Source organism: Saccostrea cucullata, unplaced genomic scaffold, assembly GCF_032062105.1.
Source record: "Saccostrea cucullata isolate Sc308-1 unplaced genomic scaffold, CSIRO_AGI_Scuc_v1 ctg78, whole genome shotgun sequence".
Taxonomy (NCBI): Eukaryota; Metazoa; Mollusca; class Bivalvia; order Ostreida; family Ostreidae; genus Saccostrea; species Saccostrea cuccullata.
Genome location: NW_026940638.1, coordinates 77,851 through 102,798, shown reverse-complemented (window position 1 = coordinate 102,798; position 24,948 = coordinate 77,851). Strand labels below are relative to the sequence as shown.

The window sequence follows — 24,948 nt, the reverse complement described above, 5'->3', positions numbered from 1 at the left end:
TTTCTGATATCAAAATTTATATTTTGTACGTGATATCAAGAAATCAATTTGAATTTCTGATATAAAAAAAATCATTTTCTGATATCAGAAAATGATTTCTTGATATCAGAAATTCGAGTTTTGATATCAGAAAATGACTTATATTTTTTGATACCAAGAATTCGAATTTTTGATATAAAAAATACGTTTTCTGATAATATAAAATTTCGAAGATTTTTTGATATTAGCAAATGTATTTTTAATATCAGAATTCGAATTCTTGATATCAAAAATGATTTTCTGATATCGGAAATTCGAATTCTTGATATAAAAAATCTTGTTGAATTTATGATATCAAAAAAATCAAATTTCTGATATCAAAAAATCAAATTTCTGATATCATAAAATGATTTTTTTGATATCAGAAAATACCTTAAAAATATTAAAACGGCGCCCCATAGGTAGTTAACAGATTGATTATAGTATTCAGGATTTTAGATTTATACCTTTATTGTATAGAACTTGTTTTTTCTTAAATATTGCTAGGATGGAGGAAGCAAAGCAGTTATGAAAATGTATTAGAAGAGTATAAGACATACAACAAAATATACTTTTAGATAATTTTATTGAATAATGACTTTAACAATTAAAAAATATATTTTAATAACAACTAACATCAACAAAATACAGATATTAATTCTAAAACAGTTGTACATCTGTCGCGTCTTATGGAGTGGTTTTTTAAAGAACCATTAATACTTATTGCTTTTTTGAATTTCCATTTGAGAAATTTGTATGATTCAGTAAGCTAACATATAGGTCTAGTATTGGTACGCTGTTTATTTATATTTCATCAACAACACGACAATCAACACCAACTCTTGTAATGCAACATTAAAATAATGCCAGGTCTACTGTACATACTAATACAAAATGCTGATATTCAATTCATACACAATTTGTGCGTCGTGTACCGATTTGTGTATTTTATTTTAAAGGCACGGAATAATTCACCTCTCTCAATTATGAACAATTTATTTGACACAAGTGTACTTCTAATTTCTTGCATTGCTGTTCTCTAAGGACGGGATTACAAGGGACGGAAAAAGTTTACATATTATAAATAAACAAATCTGAAGACAAAATCCAAAGATTTTGCTTCGCATCACAGACCAAGTGATTCCATATCTTCTGATAGAAGTTAGGAATGCCATACAATATTCTTTCACCAGAAATAACTAGTACCGATCACTCATCGTCTTCGTTTTTATGATTCTCATTGCCTGCGTCAGGAACACCCATAATACACTGTCCATCGCGCAAAGAATCAGGCCAAACCACGCAACCGGGACTGGCCAGCCTATACTGACCGACCGACTGGAGCATATGTGGTCTTGGATGTCATATAATGCTTGGCAGTAGTATTGCTCGTAATGATGATTCACATGGAAAATAACGAGACCAAAAAATATGAACACACCTGAAATGATGAAGTAAAGAAAAAGTCATACAAATATGCGTACTCTCTCTAGGAACTGATCTGGAGGTAGTCAAATGAAAGCATTTGAAAGTAATTTGGAAAAATTGAAATAGAAAAGGTTACTAAGGAGGACCTACTTGCAATACAGTAGAGAGCACCTGCTACCATACAGACGGGTACATGTTTCTTGTAGATCCCCAGGGCTGCCAGAAAATTGGCCACAATCAGGTCTATGATAGTCACCATGAAACACACCACTGTGGAATTATGCAGACCTGCAGAATAAAGTTTCTTAACTTTATTGTTTAGGTACATTCCCCAAAGCTTACAATTTATTTATATAGAATGACAGAAAATCTTTTCAAGACATAATTTATGATCATATATTCGAAATATGAGCTGATTACACCCACCCATGAATGATTTGGTATTTGCTGACACAGTTCTAGATTCTTCGTCGTAGTCAGTCAGGAAGTTAAAACACTGCTTCCGGTCATTTACAAAAATGTACAAAAGTTTGCCCCTGACTTGTTTCTGTGCGTTTTTTTCTTATTAATTCAACTTCGGCGCCCCAGAATTCACACCTGTCGACTGCATGGTGGCACGTGCTGTATCTGATAGTATAAATAAATACAAGTCAGAAGATAAAGTCGACAGACAAAACTAGTTAGTGGTCTGTGAGCACTGACCTCAAAGAATGATATACACTGCTCCCGCGCATAGGTATAATGACGATACCCAATTAAGTCATGATGTACAAAAACACCCAATATACCTTTTCAATCATAACATTAAATAGGAAGTGCAAATTGACTGTTATGTAATAAAAATTCTGCGAATTCCGTTAAATTTTTTATTTAGTAATAAAGGAAAAAGTTGCAGGTATCAGATTAGTATTATCTTCACAGAATGGCAGTGTCCATGTTTTGCTGTCAGAAAACACAAAATTTCTATTCAGTGGGATTGTAGAATAGGAGGTACACAATGGGACAATGGATTATCTTTGAAATTCTCATTAAATTTTATTCAGTGATAAAGAGGAGTTGCGGATAAGGGATAAGTATATTCTAAATTAAAGTTATAGAAAGAATGACAGAGTCCATGTTTTGCTATGAAAATCCTGAAATAGCTGCATGGTTAAACAGTTTGATAGGAGAGACAATTTTGTCACTATGAAATGAAGATTTTATGAAAGTTTCATTTAATTGCATTTTGTACAAAAAATTATGAACGGTACCTGTATTTGAACGTTGATGCAAATTTATATGAATCAATTTATTCAAGAACTTGTGGAGGGTTAAAAATTTCAAGGGAATTTTAGAATATTTGAAATTAACAAAATTTATATAAAAAAAATCAATGGCATCAAACAACTTTTCAACACTTTATGCAGCCATTACGTACGATAAATTTAAGCCAAGGCTTTTTGACACAAGACAGTTGCTTTTCAATAAAAGGGGAACTCGTATTTTTTTTTTTGGTCATTTGTCGATCATTTGCACATTTTCAAAAATATTTTGTCAAAAACCTTCTGATTGTTCACACGAGTATTAGAAGTTAACATAGATGTAATTAAAACGATGCTTGTGTTTCGAATATCTTTTTCCAATATTAAGTTTTTGAAGATCGAGTCTTCCAATAATCTGTTTGAATTCCTATTGTAACTATATAAGTGCGTCCCGTTGTTAGAAAATCTATTGTTTTTGTATACCTATAAAACAGACTTTATATAAATAACATCTTCATGAAAAAGAACTCTTTTCGTGGCCTTCAACTCAACATTAATAAACATAGACTTTTTATCAATTAACCATATTAATTTTTATCGCATGTACGTTGATTCGATAATCCCGCAAACATGTTAAACATATGAACAATTTTGAAAACGAGGCAACCCTTTGACAAACAAATTAAAGATGAGGAATGAAGGATATCAACAAACTTGCTTACAGTCAATATTTTGCAAGTTCTATGGTCGATACAATGTCATTGTCAGCAAATACTGTCTTTCAGAAAGTTAAATACTAAATTTTTTTTTTCATGCTAGTTTATTATTATAAGGTCATTACTTACACACTGAATTATGCACGGATTTTCTTATTTGTCTGATCATGTTAGGGAGAACATTGCGTGTGTGATAGGTAGACAGGGAATGCTTTCTCCTCTATGGCACATGAACCCACCTCTGATATATTTAGAGGACCTTATTTTCTCTTCCCCCAAGTTGTATAAATTCAATACTTCTAAGCTTAATACTACGGAAGCGTATTAGTGCCACTTGCACACTTTACTTTTTTTTAATTTCGACACTTTAATCTGTAAATTTTACACTTTAATCTGGAAATTTTACACTTTAAAGTGTAAATTTTACACATTAATCTGTAAAATTTACACTTTAATCTGTAAATTTTACACTTTAATCTGTAAATTGTACACTTTAAAGTGTAAATTTTACACATTAATCTGTAAAATTTACACTTTAATCTGTAAATTTTACACTTTAATCTGTAAATTTTACACATTAATCTGTAAAATTAACACTTTAGTCTGTAAATTATACAGATTTATCTGTAAAATTTACACTTTAATCTGTAAATTTTACACATTAATCTGTAAAATATACACTTTAATCTGTAAATTTTACTTTAAAATGTAAAATTTACAGATTAAAGTGTAAAATTTACAGATTAAAGTGTAAATTGTACACTTTAAAGTGTAAATTTTACACTTTAATCTGTAAATTTTACACTTTAATCTGTAAATTTTACACATTAATCTGTAAAATTTACACTTCAATCTGTAAATTTTACACTTTAATCTGTAAATTATACAGATTAATCTGTAAAATTTACACTTTAATCTGTAAATTTTACACATTAATCAGTAAAATTTACACTTTAATCTGTAAATATTACACTTTAATCTGTAAATTTTACATTTTAAAGTGTAAATTTTACACTTTAATCTGTTAATTTTACACTTTAATCTGTAAATTATACAGATTTATCTGTAAAATTTACACTTTAATCTGTAAATTTTACACATTAATCTGTAAAATATACACTTTAATCTGTAAATTTTACACTTTAATCTGTAAATTTTACACTTTAACTTGTAAATTTTACACATTAATCTGTAAAATTTACACTTTAATCTGTAAATTTTACACTTTAATCTGTAAATTTTACACTTTAAAGTGTAAATTTTACACATTAATCTGTAAAATTTACACTTTAATCTGTAAATTATACACTTTAATCTGTAAATTTTACACTTTAATCTGTAAAATTTACACTTTATTTGTGTATTCACATAGTCAATTTAGCATCTTCACACATCCTCAGTAACACATTTGTAAGCCAATAAAATGTTAGTTTAAGCAAATTTTCTGAATTGATAGGATTTATAGATTATATCACAATTGTGTCATCCATATATTATTTATGTGAAAATAGTCTAACAGGCCCTGGAATCTATATCGGGGTGGGGGGGGGGGGTCCTCAAGCACCTGTGATCGGGAATATGTGCATGTATGCTCTTCACTTTATATTCAAAGAAAAGTTTTACTTTAATATAAAACATCAGAATTAAATTTTATCATGCATGAAACATGGTCTGTTGGCTTAAAAATGTGTTACTAAGGATGTGTGAAGATGCTAAATTGACTATGTGAATAAACAAATAAAGTGTAAATTTATAGATTAAAGTGTAAAATTTACAGATTAAAGTGTAAAATTTACAGATTAAAGTGTAAAATTTACAGACTGAAGTGTAAATTTTACAGATTAATGTGTAAAATTTACACTTTAAAGTGTAAAATTTACAGATTAATGTGTAAAATTTACACTTTAAAGTGTAAAATTTACAGATTAAAGTGTAAATTTTACAGATTAAAGTGTAAATTTTACAGATTAAAGTGTAAAATTTACACTTTAAAGTGTAAAATTTACAGATTAAAGTGTCGAAATAAAAAAAAAGTAAAGTGTGCAAGTGGCACTAATACGCTTCCGTATAATACAGTTCTTTATCTTCACTTTTCTTTCAGCTGTGTAAGAGGAGATGCAAAGAAGGAATGTCTACACGAATTGTTACGGACGCACAGACAAAAGGACGGACATTCCCATCACTTTAAGCCTAGGTCACATTTAAGCCGATGGTCGGGCGACGAAATTTTTCTGGTCTTGTCGGCTGAAAGAACATGATCGGCCGATACAGTATCGGGCGACACGGAGCAGTCACATTAATTCCTAGGGACACCGATGACTTGGACAAATAACATAAAAAATCTTTTTTCTTTAGAATTCAGCAATATTTTTTCATAGATCTATATTCAGATAGGTGACGTGAGTAATGTTTGCAAGGCAAAGTTGAAAATGTGTGCAAAATTTTGTATGGAATTGCATAAAAATGACAAATGGTGCATATCTAAGCAGAAATAATACTTAAGATTTCTTTATATCTTACGGATTAATTATTCATGTTATTTCCGTTCAAAAAAATTATATCAATCCATGCATCAAAATTTTGTTTGTGTTAATATCCTTATGCCTAGGTCACATTTCCCGGCCGGTAGCCGTAGACCGGTGGTAATCGGTAGTAATCCGTGGTGTTAACGATGCCCCAACATCGGTTCACATCGGCCTAGTAGTCCTAAAAGTATCAGTCACATTATCCAGCGATGTGCATACGATGGGCAACCAATGCGTTTTATGAGAAAAATGGCGTGGTTGCCGGCCGGACTTACAAAGGCCCAGCGATGCATTGCTAATCATAAAACGATGTTCAAGGATAATCGGCCGATGTATATTACATCGCTCATACATTGGTGAACATCGTTCGTACATCGGTCGACTACGGGCCAATGTTTGGTCGAACATTGACTGATGACCGGTCGTTATCTGTTGAACACCACTAAACTCCCCGATGACCTCAGATTTAAAGGATATTAGATGATGCTCGCCATACATCGGCCGATCCTTGAAAGATGTGTTAATGATGGGTTGCCGATGAGGAGCGATGCGAGGCCTCGTTGGAGACATCGCTGAATTTTAACTACGAATTATTTCCTACCGATGACCCCACCGATTCGCAAAAAGAGAATCAGTCACCGTCCGATCACTAGTGGTGCCCGGAAGGCAACCACGCCATTTTCATCAAAAAACGCATCGGTTTCTCATCGTATACCCCATCGTTGGATAATGTGACTTATACTTTACTAGGTTAAATATTCACAAGTCGGCCAATCGTCGTCCGATCATCGAGGTCTGAGCTACAGTTTGATTTTAAGCGTCGGCCGAAAATTTAAACACCCTTATTGTCCAACGACGGACAACCGACTTTATAAACTGACCACCGATAGTCGGACGATGATCGAAGGTTGGTCGACGGATAACTTCAATTGAAGGAATCGGCCACCGACGCATAGAAAATTATAACTTGGACCGATGGACACAAAATTGCTCGGCCGACAAAAAAAAGTTTCAAAATCGGCCAAGACAACGGCCAATGAACTGACGACTGTCACCCGAAGAATCCAATTTTTGCTTCAAAAACCGTCGGCCGCTGGTCGTTTTTGGTTGGATTGTGTTTTCATTTCGATATTATCATTTTTTCAGTTGTATTTAAAAAATGAAATTGAATAGGCTAAAAAAATTGTATATTATCGAAGCATATTCAAAATTTTGATCAGTGCCTTGAGGATTTTGGTTTGAAAAAAAAATTATTTGAATTGTTTATGAAAGAATGAGTTAACGTTATTTCGACAAAACGTCTCATGCGCTAATTGTTTTGTGAAATTACACAATATTTTTTAATGGTTAAAGTATTGTGGTAGGTGTACTTTTAGACTTTTAGATTTGACGGCTGTTTGAAGAGTTATAAAATAACCGATCAGTTCCTGTTCATGCTTTTGTTCTAACTAACAGTGTTCCCGATGAACCTCTCTCAGTTAGCCACCTTATAATTATTACAAAGAATGTAAACTTTTTTTATATGTTCACGAGTCAAAAATATATTCGAAATAAATAACATTATATGAGTCATATATATCACTGAGAGTATACATCTTCTATCTTCAGGGGGTCGAGGTGATGTGATGGTGAACAATATGGGTTGAAGTTTTAGAAACACGAAAGACACATTTGTTTTGGGGTTAAACACATTTTACAGAATCGCTTCATGGAAAAAAAGTTCTTCACCCGAAGAATCCAATTTTTGCTTCAAAAACCGTCGGCGGTTGATCGTTTTTGGAAATGTGACTGGGGTTGTACACTACATCCCACTTTTCAAGCAGGGATACTGAGTTTACATGTATATAAAGTTAACTACCTATAGATGAGGTATTGCCCTACTCATTATTTACATTTAAAGTTAATTCCTGATTTTTGGTTTATTCAATAAGAGATAAAATTAAACTTCTAGTAAGTTCAAGAATTGTTACGGTCAGAAACACAGACAGAAATACAACAAACACATCCCTTCGATGCGGAGATAACATTAACTTTAGTTAACATTACCATTAAAACATACCAACTATCAACACTTTATAAAAACCCTTCTCTCGATAAATTAAAGTCCTTTTTTTTTAAATGGACGGCTGCTTTTAGATAAAATTGGAACTCATATTTTATTGTCATTGGTATTAACAAAATTATTTTGTTAAAAAAAAACTCTGATTGTACACAAAAATACTTTGAAGTTGATATTAAAAAGATGCCTGAGTTTCTTTTTGAAAATATTTATGTATTTTCTCAAGATAAGATCTTACAAAAAACCTATCAAAATATTTGGCCCTATTATTTGCAGACATATTTAGTAGTCATATATAGCAGAATTTATTCAAAACCTTACACAAAAGAAGAAAACACTTGTTGTGGCCTTCAACTCGACACTTAGATATATCAGCGAAGTATTATCTTTTACCAATAGTAGCATCAACTCATAACTGGACTCGATAGATCCCAGTGAACTTGAAATAAAAGATAATACACAGAATATGACACATATGATTCATGTTTGGATATTTCACCAGAAAAAAAAAAACTTTAAAGGTAAACTCACAACAAAACGTAATGATTTTAACTTTTCCATCGTCAATTTCACTTAATAATAAGGCAATATATATACTATTATCACCTGCGCTTGAGGTTTATTTTCCCCGCGGGTGATTTAATACACAAAAGCTTGCTCTACCTACGAATAATTTCTAAACCGAGGTATGCATAACAACATTGTATACTAGTAGTTTGTCATCATTTCGCAAGTACTATAGTCGATATAATGATATTGTCAGCAAATACAATCTTTCATTAAGTCGAATATTGTTAGGCTATTATCAAAAAATTACACATTGAATTGTCAAAGGATTTGTAAAAGCGTTTGTCCGATCAAGACGAGCTAGGATCACACGGCTGGCGTGACCAGACGACAGAGGATGTTTTTTTTCCCCATGGCACCTTACCCCGTCTCTATTTCTGTAGAGGCCGTGTTCGCTCTGCTCCTGAAGTGTATTGTTTATATGAACGTCTGGGCTTGATTACGGTTTGTTATCTCCATGTTTCTTAGTCATTATTGATCAATCATATTTATATACTAAAATGACCAAAAAATATATAATTCACAATTTTAATGCATGTATCATGAACACTACTCATTTATAAAGAAACATTTTATGCCTGTTGTCCAACAGTGCAATTCAATTCAATCAACTAAACTTCATAAGTAAATAATTAGATGACCATCTATCCATCAGTGTTCAATAACCCAGAAGTGAAAAAAGAACTAGATAGATTACATGATCAGTACGTACTGGTCCCTGCTGACAAAGCAGGTAACAACATTGTCTTTGTTTGTAACTAAAGGCTCATTACATAAATTGTATTTTAGAAGAACTTGGATTTAATTCTACAAGCGGTAATCCAGCTTATACTCATAGTTCCCTTTCTATGGAGGAAATTCTTAAAAATGTCATATGTCAGTTTTGAATATTTTTAATATATCACAAAGGACCAAAATGATTTTTAACTACCATATCTATATTGGATTCCTAAACTTCATAAGAATCCTTACACACAAAGATACATAGCGGGTTCCAGTAAATGTTCAACCAAGCCTCTTTCTTTACTCCTCACGAAGATATTAACAGTAGTGAAGGAGAAACTTCAAGAGTACTATGCAACAATACATTCAAGAAGTGGTGTAAATCAGATGCAGATACTTGAATATTCCAGGAACTTTTGGACAATTTGAAATCACAAGATTTTACCAAAATCAACAGCTAAAAAACGTACGACTTTTCGATTTTATACACAAGCATTCCCCACGATAAATAAAAGTCCAGGGGCCCGTTTTACAAAAGAACTTACGACTAAGACCCAAAACTTCAGATGATTGTAAAATTTTGCAAAATTAATAATTCTCTTTGAAATTGTTTGTGTAAAAATATCTTACTACATTCCTTTTAAGAAGTTTAAAATAACTTTCGATATAAAGTTTATTAAAAAGTTATATGAAGAATTAAATTTGGTCTTAAGTCGTAAGTTCTTTTGTAAAACGGGCCCCAGGCTTTTTGATATCATTGACAGCTGCCTTTTCAATAAAAATGGAACTCGTAAATTTACTTACCTTGTCATTGACCATTTACAAAATTATTTTGTTAATAAACATTCTGATTGTACACAGCAGTACTCTAAAGTCGATATCAAAAAGCTTGAGTTTCTGATTGACAGTATCTATATAGTTTTTTGAGACCATGTCTTCCAACGATTTATTGGAATTCCCATGGGTACCAATTGCGCCCCGTTATTAGCAAACCTATTTTTGTATTCATATGAAGCATAATTTATGCAAAATCTTATGCTTGAAAAGAAGAAAACACTTGATGTGGCCTTCAACTCGACATTTAGGTATATCGAAGACGTAATTGGTAATCAACAATTGTAATTTCCATTCTTATGTCGATATGATTTATCCTGGTGAGTTTAAAATAATAGATACTACAGAGTCTGACAAATCTGTTTCATATTCGGATATTGTACTTGAAAAAGACGTTAATGGTAATCCAACAACTAAGCTCTAATGATAAACGTGATGACTTTTAATTTTTCTATCGTTAACTTCCCTTTAGTAACTTATGCAGCAATATACCTAAATCACCTGCATACGGAGTTTATGTATCTCAGTTGATTCGATACACAAGAGCCTGTTCTATGTATGAACAATTTCTAAAACGACAAATTAATTGATGAAACATGAATATCAGCAGTTTCGTTTAAATTCATCATAGTTCTACGGTCGATATAATGACTTTGTCAGCCAATCCAATTTATCATTGAGTCAATACACTGAATTGACGACGGATTTTTCAAATTCCCGATCATGACAAGGAGCACACGGCGGGTGTGACCGGTCAGCAGCGATGCTCACTCCTTCATGGCACCTGATCCCACCTTTGATGTTTAGGAGGTCCTTGTTTGCTCTGCTCCCATTTTGTATTGTTTTATGGACTTTTGATCTTGAATACTGTTCGTTATTTCCGTATGTTTCATGAATTGCTCATACGTGGAATTTTTTGCAGGAGATTAATGTTTTATAAACATTGATATTTGTTTGACATCATTTTAGAGAGAAAAATTATTAAAACCGTTACGGTAGATTGAGTCAACCTTTTAAAATAAAAAAAATCGAAATCGATTTTACACCAATGTGTGAAAATTTGAGAAGATGTTTTCAATTTAACTTACCTTTACTACAGCAGTAAATACAAAAGACATTATTGATTAATGTCATTTGACTCTAAAATGTGTCAATTAGCTAAACAGATGCATCCTCAAGATTAAATGCTATTTTTTTATTTAGAAAATCGAATTTTTAATTCCTTTTATCAAATACTTCAGAAGAATGTCCTATCCCATTCCTGGAGACTGTCTTTTACCCAACCAACTCTCACAGAGAATATATTTACGACAAAAAATATTGTGTATTCAACATGAATGACTGCTCGACTAAATTAGCCTGAAGTAAATTCCTTACGGGGTGGCTTTATTTACAAGTAGGAAAGTCATCAAATATTTAAAAGATTATTGGAAACTTGGCTGTTAAAACAATGAGTCAAGTGAAATGTTTTTCATCGACACTACTTTGGAACAATTTACATTTTAGGCCATATTTTTACAAGTTGAACTAAAAGTACCGCGCAATACAGATAAAAAATTCCCAGACTATTGAGTATATATACTGAATTGATGAACCATTATAACACTTAAGCTAATTTCATCAAATACTTTTATTGCGTCATAACAAAAACAAATTTGTATATTATTTACAAAAATAGCAATAATTGTAAAAATTGATCGAAAACATCAGATCATCGTTTTTGCTTTGATGACTCTCAGAGCACGTGTTAGGAACAACCAAAGAACACTGGCAGCACAGCACACGACCACACCCACCCACGCCACGGGCACCGCCCACAAAATTGCCAGAGTCCGGAACGCACAGGAATCTTTTGGTATGGGATACAACGACTGGCAGTAATACAGTTCATAATGATGCTTTACATGGAAAATTGCCAGTCCAAAGACAGTAAATAAACCTGAAGAACAAGGATATACAGTATAATCGAGTTAGAAAGTTCACATAAGAGAGAGAGAGAGAGAGAGAGAGAGAGAGAGAGAGAGAGAGAGAGAGAGAGAGAGAGAGAGAGAGAGTTATAAAATACTAGTAATTGTTACTAGATAAGAAGCTTTTACTTTGCTTTGTCCTATCACATCACTTCATGAACTATACTGAGACCTACTAAATCATGTGCGTGATGGATCATATAAAAGCCTGACGAGGGTAGTCTTGGGCCACTAAATACTAACTTGCCATACAGTAGAGAACCCCAGTGACCATGCACGCTGTAACGTGTTTATGGATTAGAGCAATGACACCGACTCCCAAGGCTGCCACTAGGTCAATGATACAGACAATGAAGCACGATGCCCCCGAGTTCTGCAGTCCTGGAATACAATTTGAAGAACTAAATAAACAAGGATCAACATCATCAAGTACACTGATCTTTGCAAATTAAACATTCCATTTACAAATCAAGGAAAAAAATTAACTTGGTGTTCTCGTCATCGACTTGTTTTTGCAATGGGCTTTAAAATCATCAATATGTCATGGAATTTGTGCACCGACTATAACATATCTTTTGTAATTGAGTTCTGTGGTTCATTTAGACATCTCGAGGCTGACATTTTTTACATATGGTATCATCATTCCTTTTTTCTCAAAAATCTTGCCATCTCATACCAGGGTATAAAAATAATTTTTTATGAACCCTGGCTTGATTTTACTTGATTTCTGCAAAATCCAGTCTTTTAACGAATGAAATAAGTGAAGAGAATTTTTTGTCTGAACAAATTTTTCTCGAATAAAACAGCCAATGATTCCTTTACTACTTCACTCTCAGTTTTTGTTTGATTAAATGTTTCATAATCAGATTTGAGAATTTTCACTCATAAAGTGACGTCAGCGTATGCTGATGATGGGCCTAAAATTTAGACCTATACTCACACTCAAGGCTGTTGCAAAGTGAGAGTTCTTGATTGTGCCAGCACCTACCGTGAAATATATTCTAAAGGAATTATTCAAAAACAGTTACGTTTACATCTAAAGCAGGAAGCTTGGCGAAGGAACAGTCACTACCCATGTTTTCGTCTCAAGTTTGAAGCAAAGCAGTGAAGAAGAATTGAATACCTTACCACTGGACTTCTTTTTATGTAAATGATTCCTAATTTCCACCGTCATTAAAGTAATTATTAATTTGTTATTGAAATTATTATTTACTGCAAGTATGACTGAAAGGTGCTGTCTAGATCGTAATTCTTATATATACTCTCTGTATTCTCTGCTTGTCATTTAGTAGACTCTTGATATAAATTGGTAATTAATATATCACTTTAGTAAATCAGAATGACTTACTGGCAATAGATTTTCCATCACTCTGAAGCGTTGATGACTCTTCGTCGTATTCAGACACAAAGTTATAGCACCTATCTCTGAATTCACCACCCAAGGTCGTTATTTTAGCACGAGCCTCGTCTAAAATATAAAATAAGAAATCGTTATCATTTGAACTCTTCTTCAGCTTCTCCACCTCTGAAGATTAGGAGGTCCGTGTTTGCTCTGCTCTATTTTGTATTTTTTTATGGACTTTGATATTGAATACTGTTCGTTATCTCCATATCCTTCATTCAGATTACATATGGTTTGACACTGACATTGTAAAAGCAAGTTCTAAAGTAAAGTAAGGAATATAGATAGATGATATGTGATAATTTCAGAACTCTAAAGTATTTAAAAGAGAAGGATATTTGAACCAACTACACTTGTACGTCATCCTAAACTGTGTCGGTCTAAGATAACTCAATGGGATCTGAAATCAATCTACTCTTTTACAAATATGAAGTTTTTTTTATGAAAAAAATATACAATGTATTAGAAAATGGCAACAATTCTTCCAAGAAACACTGAGGTCACCTCATGGACACTACTAGTCCATGATAATTTGATGCTGTACAAATAAGATGATGATTCTATTTTGTACCATCATTAAATATACTTGATAACACTAGCTGTATCTTGCTGGACTGCCACGAACACTTTGATTTAATGAAAAAGAGGACCTTTGATCTGTAAATATGACAATCAATAGGGTAACATGCGATAAAATGTTTCTAAGTGAAGACAAATGGTATCTCCAATATCGATTATCAATTTAATGGAATGCTACAGTTCACTGAAAACACATAATGGACAACAAAACTGTCTGTGAATATTCCTCGTCATTCCTTACCTGAAAGTAGGTCACATAATTTCCAAGGCCCTCCGTATTCATAATACATAAAATAGTAGGTGTCGGTGTTGATATTATGGTATACAGTGACGTCAGATCGTGACGTTGCTGGTGTGATGGTCAGTGAAGACGAGTTGGTTTCAGTCATAGAAAAGTTGATCTCCTCCCAGGAGTCCACAGATATGGCTAATAAGATAAAAATGCTGCCGAGAATCCCGACCACCACAGACAAAGACGCGAGGATAACGAGTGGTGAAGGCATCACTCTATGACGATTAAAAAGACCGCTAATCCTTATCCATTTAGCACAATCTGAATCAATTCATTCATTTCATAATGGACGGATGAGGTTTAATGGCTATTCCTCTTCAGAAATCACATTTTCTGAATCATTCTTTTACAAAAACAGACGATATTAACAACAACAGGTATAGAGTTTTAAAAATATGGTCCAATTTCCTCCTCGACGGCGCATGCGCAATGAGGAGATCACCATGGTAGTTAAGTTTGTGTATTGAGCGTTTCATTTACAGAGTAATGGGAGTCGATTAGCGGGATAACAGAAGTGCAGCAACAAGGAGAATTTCATTATAATCGATCGATTCTCTTCTTAACGAAGATCAAACACGCCAGAATCAGAACTTGAGCAGATAGGAACCTTCGTGATTATGAAACAGCCATCATTTATGGCAAGACTTTAATTCAATCCTGAGAAGTACCTGTTCCTTAAGCATTTCCCACATGCGAAATTGTAATATTTGAAAAAATTATGATATTTCAAATTCTTGCTAATCAAGAAATACTTTATCAGTAATAAGAGAAACTTTGTATCTAATACACAGTAAGCATTGGCAATATTTCTTAATTTGTCTTCGAAGTAACCCAGGATATGATATTAATTAATGTATACGCGTTTAAAGTGTCTAGACTTGATTAATTGGAATAATATTAATCCAAATAAAACTAATTTCTTAAAATCAAACTAGAACTGTCCAATAGGGACAAATACCCCCCGCTGGGTTTTTCAGAGAAAGTGCCAATTCAAAAATACTTTATGGATCTAGAGGTGTTCACAATTTACTTACAAAAATCTGCAGTGAAATATAATTGCTCATCATGTTTCTTAATGAATGAAACAAAGGTGCAACCAAATGAAACATCAATACTAATACATTGTAATTCCATTGTAACATTATTTTTTTTTTTTTTTTATTTATTTTTTTTATTTCTGCATTAAAAAAATACATTGCAAATATGTGTTTATGTCACTCTGCAAACTGATTGTTGAAAAAAAATCATATACAAAATCAAATTAATCTTGATAACTTTATATCAAATTCATTTGAAAATAAAGAGCTGGTCATCCAGTAATGAAGTGCTTTGACAGACAATAAATTACAATTAAGAGAATAAGAGAAGAGAGATCTTTAGTTCTTGTGCCTGATTCCCAGGAGATTACACATGGTTGATAATGAGATGCCTTAATGTTCAACTTCCCACACCAAACTCATTAATTTATCTTTAACTGGATGCATGTCCAGTCATTATTCCCAAGAGATAAATAAAATTACATTATCTTCTATGCAATGTAAAAACTGTTTTTAAATGTTTCTTTTTTTTAAGTTTATATGAGTAGTTTTAAGCTGTAGTATTTTTGTACAGATATTCTAGATTCTATGTCTCAAACCTTATACATGAGCCCAAAATGAACAAGTCAATAAAAATAAAAAATAAAACCTGTAAAATGCAAAAAAATGAACAGAAAGAGTTGAAAACTCCAACTGCACACCTTCATACGGTGAACGATAAGTGTACAAATTTTCAGATTAATCCTTGCAATAGTTTCTGAGAAACGGTCCGGACAAAACCACAAAATAAAAATGAAAAAACACCTGTAAAATTCAAAATAATAATCGTATCAAGATGAAAATATCAGGTGCACAACTTCATATGGTGAATAATATTTGTACAAATTTTCAGACAAATCCTTCCAATAGTTTCTGAGTAATGGTCCGGACAAAATCTCGTCTACATTTCAGACAGACAGACAGACAGACGTACAATAAGACGGACAGATGGACATGTATTATTTTGAAACTTTAATTTGCGTGACTTTTCCTAACTTGGGCCTGCAGTTTATGAAATTGATTAAATAGGATGAGGACAGGACTATTCGACGGACAGTGAGATCAATGCAATGAAGTGGACGGGACTGAACTCTGGCAGAGCTTTGTCTTAAAAAGAAGAGAGGACATCGATCAGTTCCTGTCTTATCCGTAAGGTTGACAGCATTAATAAGAAACATAAATGTACACCTTCAAGACTTGTAGTACCTGTTTACAAGGGTCATTTCTAACTATGAGAACATTTTCAATGTATAATCTTAATTCTGTTATAAATGATAAAGATAATGACTTCGACAGGGAGCAATGAGGCACTATTTAGTACTTGTATCCGACTTTTATCGATTTTATTTATTCGAAAATTGATTTTCATTCGTTTCTTTCATTCATTTCATCACAGGGACAAATGTAAATAAAGAAAATGCTGTGTATTATTTTGAATTCAATCGTGACTTTTAAACCTCAGTTTTCTTTTACCAGAATAAAAAAAATGTCTAACACGTCTAACAAAAATAACTTAAGCCTAAACAGCAAAAAGAAAATAAGAAAAAAAATTAGCAAACTATGCCAAGATAAGACCTTGAAGCCTCAGTGCTTGCCTTGTTTGATAAAGTTTTATCATTATGCGAATGCTGTTCCACGATCAATGATCGCCTCCCTTTGATGTCGATATTTTCATTTTTTAAATTCTCTCCATACATTTAGTGAATGAGGTTAAGGTTAACAGCATGAAAGGGAAATACTGAAGTGAAAAAGCTTATAAATGCACAATGTTAGGATAGTGTCTTCAAATTCAAGACCAAAGTCTGATGAAATAAAAAGAAAGAGATTCTGCAAATTTAAAACCGATCTGAAGAAAGAGAAAATACTTTAAAAATGCATGCATTTATACCCTGAAATTTGATAAATACAAACATACGAATTCATAAGGAGATATAAGTGTTTTACCAAATAGAATTAATACACATATACTCGGTATGCTTTCATAGAATTTCAAAAAATTATTCATGTGCTCCATAATTCTGTGAAACGCATTCGGTAAACCAACTCAAAACTCCATAAATAAACATTTCATTAAATCCTCAGAGAATTTGGCAACATTTACAACATATGTTTATTGTATATAGTCTAACTGAAAATGTAATGCTTTTACAGCAATTTGAACAAAATTTTTATTTAACATACCATGTTTAGTACATGGAGTTACAGTGCATTAAGAACTTTATATAAAATGTTGTTAGAATAGTCACATGTTGAAAAATATGTTGAAGGAATGGTTCGTCACTACTTGTTGTAACCTTTATATTCTATCATTGTAATACAGGGTATATTTGTTAACAATTACCTAGAACATTACTATGTACATTGGATAAACATTCCATTGCATAAATTGTTTTCTCTATTCATACCAAGCTCGAAAAATCTACTGAAACAAAAGTGTATTTTGTTTAAATTCATAAGGTCTGAGGTACAACGAAATAATAATCAATTAATAAACATAGTTAATTGATGTCCCGATGAAAACTTTCACTATGTTTATTCCTATGTCGTATAACGATCCACAAATAAAAGAAGTATCATACAATCTGTGGAAAGAATTCCATTAATAGTATTATTTTACATTATTAGTGTGTCTACGATACACAATGGGAGAGTCTGCCATTTTCCCATTTCATTATTAACTCAACGTGAGTGTAATTAATGATCTACTTCAATGTAATTCGATGAGAGAGTGGGTGAAACTTATATAAATCTGTCTGGTTTGAGCGTTGGTGTATTTGAATTCCCAATAAGTCGCAACATGCAATTTCAACATCGATAAAAGATTTTGATAAACATGTATAAAATAAGCAGATATAAGATGAAACACATGGAGATAACGAACAGTATTCAAGATCCAAAAGTCCATAAAATAATACAAAATAGGAGAAGAGCAAACACGGACCTCAAAACATAAGAGGTGGGATCAGGTGCCATGGGGCAGTATATAATTACTATATATGTATAAATAATGGACTGACAATTAGTATGAAAAACGTCAGTCAGCATCCGACTCAATGATAAATTGTATTTGATGACAAGGTCACTGAATCGGTTAAAGAACTTATGAAAAGATGACTTTAAACGAGACTGTTGATATTCTTATTTTATCAATTTGGTTGTCCATAATTTACCTCGTTTTAGAAAGTGTGCATACGTGGAGCATGCTCTTTCGTATCGAATCAACTGAGATACTAGTATATAAACTCCGTATGCAGGTGATGAAGGTATATTGATGCATAAGAAAGGGAAATTGACGATTGTATAGTTAAAATCATCACGTTTATTACAGAGCTTAATTGTTAGATTACCATTAACGTCTTTTTCAAGTAAAATATAGTAAACAAATTTGTATAAAATAATTTGGTTAAAAAATAAGGCAAATCTGTGCATTGTAAATTGTCTTTAAGCTGTTTACATACATGTATTTGCATCATTACCAATTAAAACTAGTGCTAGTTGTAACGGGGACCGTTACAGATGTTCCCCAAACGCTCCCCAACTCCCTTTTGGTGCCATATTCCCTGTAAACTTCATTAAATAGGACAAAATCTATGCATTTGAGACTTTAACAACGCCAAGTTCATTCAAATTTTAGCATTGCACGTGTGCACATGTGAATGACCATATCATCTTGTCTACTTAATCTATATATTTAAATATACTAAATATTAAAGTATTTAATCCAAAAGTATTAAAAACTACGCTCATTCAAGTGTATTTTTGATTTAACTCATTTCACGCACGTGCATACATGAGCATGGTGACCAAATCTTCTCGTAGAAGTCCATTACATCTATCTATGTTCTAAATCCCACCCCGTTTGGTTGAAAACCAAGGGAGTTATAGCTGTTTAAAGTTTCAGCCAATCAGATTACAGCGCACGTACACGCACGTGTATGCACGTGCATGTTGACTATACCTTCTTGTAGAAGTTCATTATATCTATCTATGTTTCAAATCCCATCCTGTTTGGTTGAAAATCAAGGGAGTTATAGCTATTTAAAGTTTAAGCCAATCAGATTGCAGCGCACGTGCATGCACGTGTTTTCATGATAATTGCTATATACCATGTTGTAGGATATCTTAATGCATGGCTATGTTCAAAATTTCATAAGATTTCGTCGAAAAACAAGAAAGATATAGAGACTTTAGTTTCAGCCAATCAGAGCGAAGCGCACGTGCATGCGCGTCAGATCTTGCTATTTTGACCATGTCATATTGTCTATGCCACTAATATATCCTTATATTATAAGTTTCAAAGCATTTCATCAAAAATGTAAAAAGTTACGCTTATATCAATTAAATCGGTCATTTCACGTGTTGCACGTGCGCGCTCTTGCAAGCACGTGCGCGCAAAATGACCTTTGTTCGGCAAATCTACATAACATGTCTACTGACCCTAAAAACATTTTACCTTAGTCGGATGTGTAGTTTACAAGATCACTCGAGTACAAAATTTTCCCAGGAAGAAGGAAAAGAAGAAGAAGAAGAAGAAGAAGAAACAGAGTAAAAACAATATGTTCCCCAACTTCGTTTGGGGAACATAATAAAAAAATATAATATTAAAAAGCTTTTAGAAAGACTTAGTTTTGAAATAAATGCCTCAACTGCCTTATGTGGAGAATATTCATGTGAGTTTATCTTCACATCTTATGCTTATATTTCTTCCTTAAATAATTATGTTTATGATTGTGTTTATAAAATGATAATTTATATGCTGAAACTTTATAACCTTATAAAGTGTTGACTTTGAATGAGGCTGTTGAAATCCCTGTAACATACACTTATCAGTGAGTAGCCCAGCCTGCTTTAAGAATTGATCGGACTCGGACAAGCTTTTCAGAGCGAATGTCGTTGGAATACATGAACACTATAAGTAGGTGATAGTGGAATATAGAAAGCTGACGACTGAAAAGCTAGAGTCATCTCGTTTATCATACAAATTATTTGATAATTGGCTTTTATTGTCTATAATCAGTAATACCTCTAAATATGAAACAGATGTGACAGACTCTGTGGTGTCTTTTATTTCAAGTTCACTTAGATATATAGAGTCGACACAGGAATGAAAATAACTATTGTTGATTGATAAACTCATACGAGGGCTGTTCAATAAATAATGTCCTCGGTGCTCGGAAAGAAGCAAAAGACGCTTTTCAAAGATTTAGTCTTCATAATTTAATTTATTAATCTCTTTTAATTAAAACACCTGTCCGTAACATTTTTTATCCAATTTCTGATTGTTTTTAGAACTCATTTTTGGGTATGACCCTTAGTATACTGGAAAATGGCAGATTCAATGATTTCCTGGACTTGTTTCTTCCTTTTGAAAGGTTTTTTTTTTCAAGTTTGGAAATAGAAACAAGTCTAAAGGTCAAAGATCTGGCGAATATTGTTAATGTGAAAAAACATTAACTTTCTGTTTATCCCGAAAACCCCTTTACTCTTCAGGGCGTGCGGTTTTGGACAATATCATGAATACATTTAATGTAGTGGATTCCTGATTCTGGGTCCTTCCTCTAAAAAACCTTTCGATATTTTTGCAAAAAATTTACTTTCTAGACTCCTCCAGAAATTAAACTGTCTCCCCGAATACGAATTTGAAAAACAATACCACTAATATTTAAGAAAATTGCATATAAATCTGTCCTTGTGCTCTTGCAATTCTTTGCTCTTGTCAGACCTTCGCTGTTTTTATCAAGTACATTTTGTGGTAAATTTTGTTTTTAGGGTTTTAAGATTCAAGTTTCATTATCTGTTCGAATATCAAACAAACGTGGATAACTACAATTATTGATATTTTAAAATAATTGTTAAGACATTCGTACACGCTGTCGTTTTCATTTATTTTTCAAAATATAGGGTGACCTTTGAGCACTAAGCCTTTTTACCGTCAGACGTTTCTTAAAAAAACAGAGTAAACTACTCCCGAAATTATGTCTATCAAATTTGCTATGTGTCTTAAAGTCAATCATACATCATCAAATATTATTTGCTGAAATTTGGCAAACAGTACATAAGTTGTTATAATTTTTTGTTGGCAAGGACGGTACCCACTTTTGATGCCCATTATATAATCTTTTATCATGAAATCCACCTGCTCATTTGTCTATAAAACAGGCATTGGTTCCTGTAAATGTCACATATTTTAGTGAATATTTCTTTGGGATTTTTAAATGAAGCTTTTATTTTCACTCGAGTTCACTGATTCTTTACCATTCATTTATAATGCACTGTCTCGAATAGCCCTTGTTTTCCAGCTTCTCACAATGAAACTATGTGATGAAAAGTGGTCACATAATCTGTTTTAAATTCATTAATGATTCAATAATGAGAGAAAGGCAAGCTTAATGTCGTATGATATCTGTATTGTATGTCATACAGTTCAGGACATTATTTATTGAACAGCCCTCGTATATCTTATTCCAATTCCTCGAACAGTTCCTACTATATTAAGATATGTTTTAATAAATAAATAAAAAATCCCAAATAACCAAACCGAAATCAGGGTAATAGGAAACACACTACTGGTATATTTGGTTTTTCAAAAAAAAAAAATCTACTTCATTGATTTGCTTTAAAATGACTTTCAGATCGCTGACATTTCTCAGTTATTATTTGTATTAGAGATCTATTGATCGCAGAATGACGGTCTTTGAATTAATTAAATGAAAGAGTCTCTTCAGAAATAAATGAGAACGATGTATAAAAATGATCAAAGTCATCTTTAACGAAAATCTTAAAACACAGTATATTTTTGAGTTTAAAATTTCCACACTAATGACTTCAAGATTAAATATTAATATGATGCATTTTTTTTCTTAAAAAAAAAAATTGAAACTTTTTGCGACCACTGTTTCTTAAATACATGCAATACGTTTTTACACATGTTGAAATGGACAACATATTTAAAAAATTAAACATGCCGCCAACATATTACAAAATTATGAGATACTAGTATTCACAATGAAATCAAATCTATTTAAAGTATTATATGAAGGATAATCTACAAATAAAGCATTTGATATTAAAGTGCTATCATAAATTATTATGTTGAATTAAAATTATTAGCATATAACTTAAAAGTATCATATTAGATATTTTTTTAAAAATTCTATTCCATTTGAAATACTATTGCAACATAAAAGTCATGATATTATATAGAAAATTTAAGAAAAAAAACAAACTTCAAACTTGTGTCCAAGCCCCTTTAAAATGTTAGAGATTCATGGATCATGAACTATCAAATGATTTTTTAAAGATCAAGTTTGAATTAGAAATGAAAGGAACAATAACTTTGATTAAAATAAATGTATTATTACAGCTCTTGATAATGTTTGTTACCTATAATTAAGAGAGAAGAGCGTATTCTTTAAAGAACTTTTTTTTCCATGAAGCCATTCTGTAAAATGTGTTTAACCCCCAAACAAATGTGTCTTTCGTGTTTTTAAAACTTCAACCCATATTGTTCACCATCACATCACCTCGACCCCCTGAAGATAGAAGATGTATACTCTCAGTGATATATATGACTCATATAATGTTATTTATTTCGAATATATTTTTGACTCATGAACATATAAAAAAGTTTACATTCTTTGTAATAATTATAAGGTGGCTAACTGAGAGCGGTTCATGCATCGGGAACACTGTTAGCTAGAACAAAAGCATGAACAGGAACTTATCGGTTATTTTATAATGCACTCTTCAAACAGCTGTCAAATCTGTACAGTCTAAAAGTACACCTACCACAATACTTTAACCATTAATAAATATTGTGTAATTTCACAAAACAATTAGCGCATGAGACGTTTTGCCGAAATAACGTTAACTCATTCTTTCATAAACAATTCAAATGATTTTTTTTTTCAAACCAAAATCCTCAAGGCACTGATCAAAATTTTGAATATGCTTCGATAATATACAATTTTTTTTAGCCTATTCAATTTCATTTTTTTTTAATACAACTGAAAAAATGAGAATATCGACATGAAAACACAACCCAATCAAAGTACTCAGAAGTACAGAGAGCCGGGCTCATTTACAGAGTAGAATGGATTTCTTACATGAATCACGTTTATATTCTGATGAAAAAATTATTTTAAAACTATCAATATAAATGATAAGACACTGACAGTGAGTTTTTCAATCCTAATACCACGGTCCGATTTTCTCAGAATCAGAATTAATCTGGTACCGCAGCTGAATGTAAACAAACAGGCCAGTCTGGTTCCCTCTCCTGCTTTACCTCGTATGTGTAGAGAACTACGGTAACACTGATTATCAAAAATCCTTACGCTAATGAACTATGTTCTTTGACTTATGAAGTTTTCAAAGTCATTACTACTAATGTTTATTTTATATAAATAAAACTTCGTTTTATTTTTGTTGCTTTATTTAGCGTTTGTATTATCTCAAAAGCGGTTGAAAGTAAGAACTATATTTTTGCACGTAACTTTAAAATGGCGACTATGGGGTCAACATCCTGCCTTGAACAGGATCACATAAGCCGGCAATTGCTCTTTGAGCAATAAGCCCGGCTAAAAACCCCAGTCACACTTCCAAAAACGACCAGCGGCCGACGGTTTTTGAAGCAAAAATTGGATTCTTCGTGTGACAGTCGGCAGTTCATCGGCCCTTGTCTTGCCCGATTTTGACCTCTTTTTTTGTCGGCCGACCAATTTTGTGTCCATCGGTCCAAGTTATAATTTTTTCTGCGTCGGTGGCCGATTTTTTCAATTGAAGTTAACCGTTGACCAACCTTCGATCATCGTCCGACCATCGGCGGTCAGTTTATAAAGTCGATCGTCCGTCGTTCGACAATAGGGATGTCCAAAATTTCGGCCGACGCTTAAAATCAAACTGCAGCTCAGAGCTCGATGATCGGGCGACGATTGGCCCTCTTGTGAATATTTAACCTATCAAGGATACATTACACATACAAAATTTTGATGCATGGATTGATAAATATTTTTTGAACGGAAATAACATAAATAATTAATCCCTAAGATATAAGAAATCCTAAGTATTCTTTGCTGCTTAGGTATGCGCCATTTGTCGTTTTTTTTATGCAATTCTATTCAAAATTTTGCACACATTTTCAACATTGAGCCACAATCTTACAAAATTCTGCCACTTTGCCTTGCATACATAACGTACGTCACCTATCTGATTATAGATCTATGAAAAATATTGCTGATTTAAAAAAAAGAAAAGAAAAGATTTTTTGTGTAATTTATCCAAGTCATCGGTGTTCCTAGGAATTAATGTGACTGCTTCGTGTCGCCCGATATATACTTGTGTAGGCCGATCATGTTCTTTCAACCGACAAGACCAGAAAAATTTAGTCGCCCGACTATCGGCTTAAATGTGACCTTGGCAAAAGCAGTGGTTTTTGAAGAATTACTGGTATCCCATGGAACAATATCTTAGTTTGTTCAGTGATTTTAAGGTTATTGAAAAAAAAAAAAACATCTTATGCA

General features: G+C 32.5%; 2 protein-coding genes across 2 annotated transcripts in view; both read right to left on the bottom strand.

Annotated features, from left to right (window-relative positions):
• Window positions 1–657: 657 nt before the first annotated feature.
• LOC134255828 (uncharacterized) overlaps window positions 658–24,948 on the bottom strand; it is a 28,688-nt gene continuing 4,397 nt past the window's right edge. The window contains exons 2-5 of the mRNA XM_062738378.1: window positions 2,042–2,073; window positions 1,873–1,993; window positions 1,597–1,734; window positions 658–1,459 (exon numbers count right to left, since the gene is read on the bottom strand). Coding sequence (XP_062594362.1) covers window positions 1,218–1,459; window positions 1,597–1,734; window positions 1,873–1,993; window positions 2,042–2,073 — 533 coding nt within the window. The 3' untranslated portion in view covers window positions 658–1,217. The remainder of the gene's footprint in view (window positions 1,460–1,596; window positions 1,735–1,872; window positions 1,994–2,041; window positions 2,074–24,948) is intronic.
• Window positions 11,723–14,792, bottom strand: LOC134255852 (uncharacterized). Its single transcript, XM_062738416.1, has 4 exons — window positions 14,301–14,792; window positions 13,427–13,546; window positions 12,322–12,459; window positions 11,723–12,050 (listed from the first exon to the last, which is right to left on the bottom strand). Exons 1-4 carry the CDS (start codon window positions 14,560–14,562, stop codon window positions 11,818–11,820), a joined length of 753 nt encoding a protein of 250 aa, XP_062594400.1. The 5' UTR covers window positions 14,563–14,792; the 3' UTR covers window positions 11,723–11,817.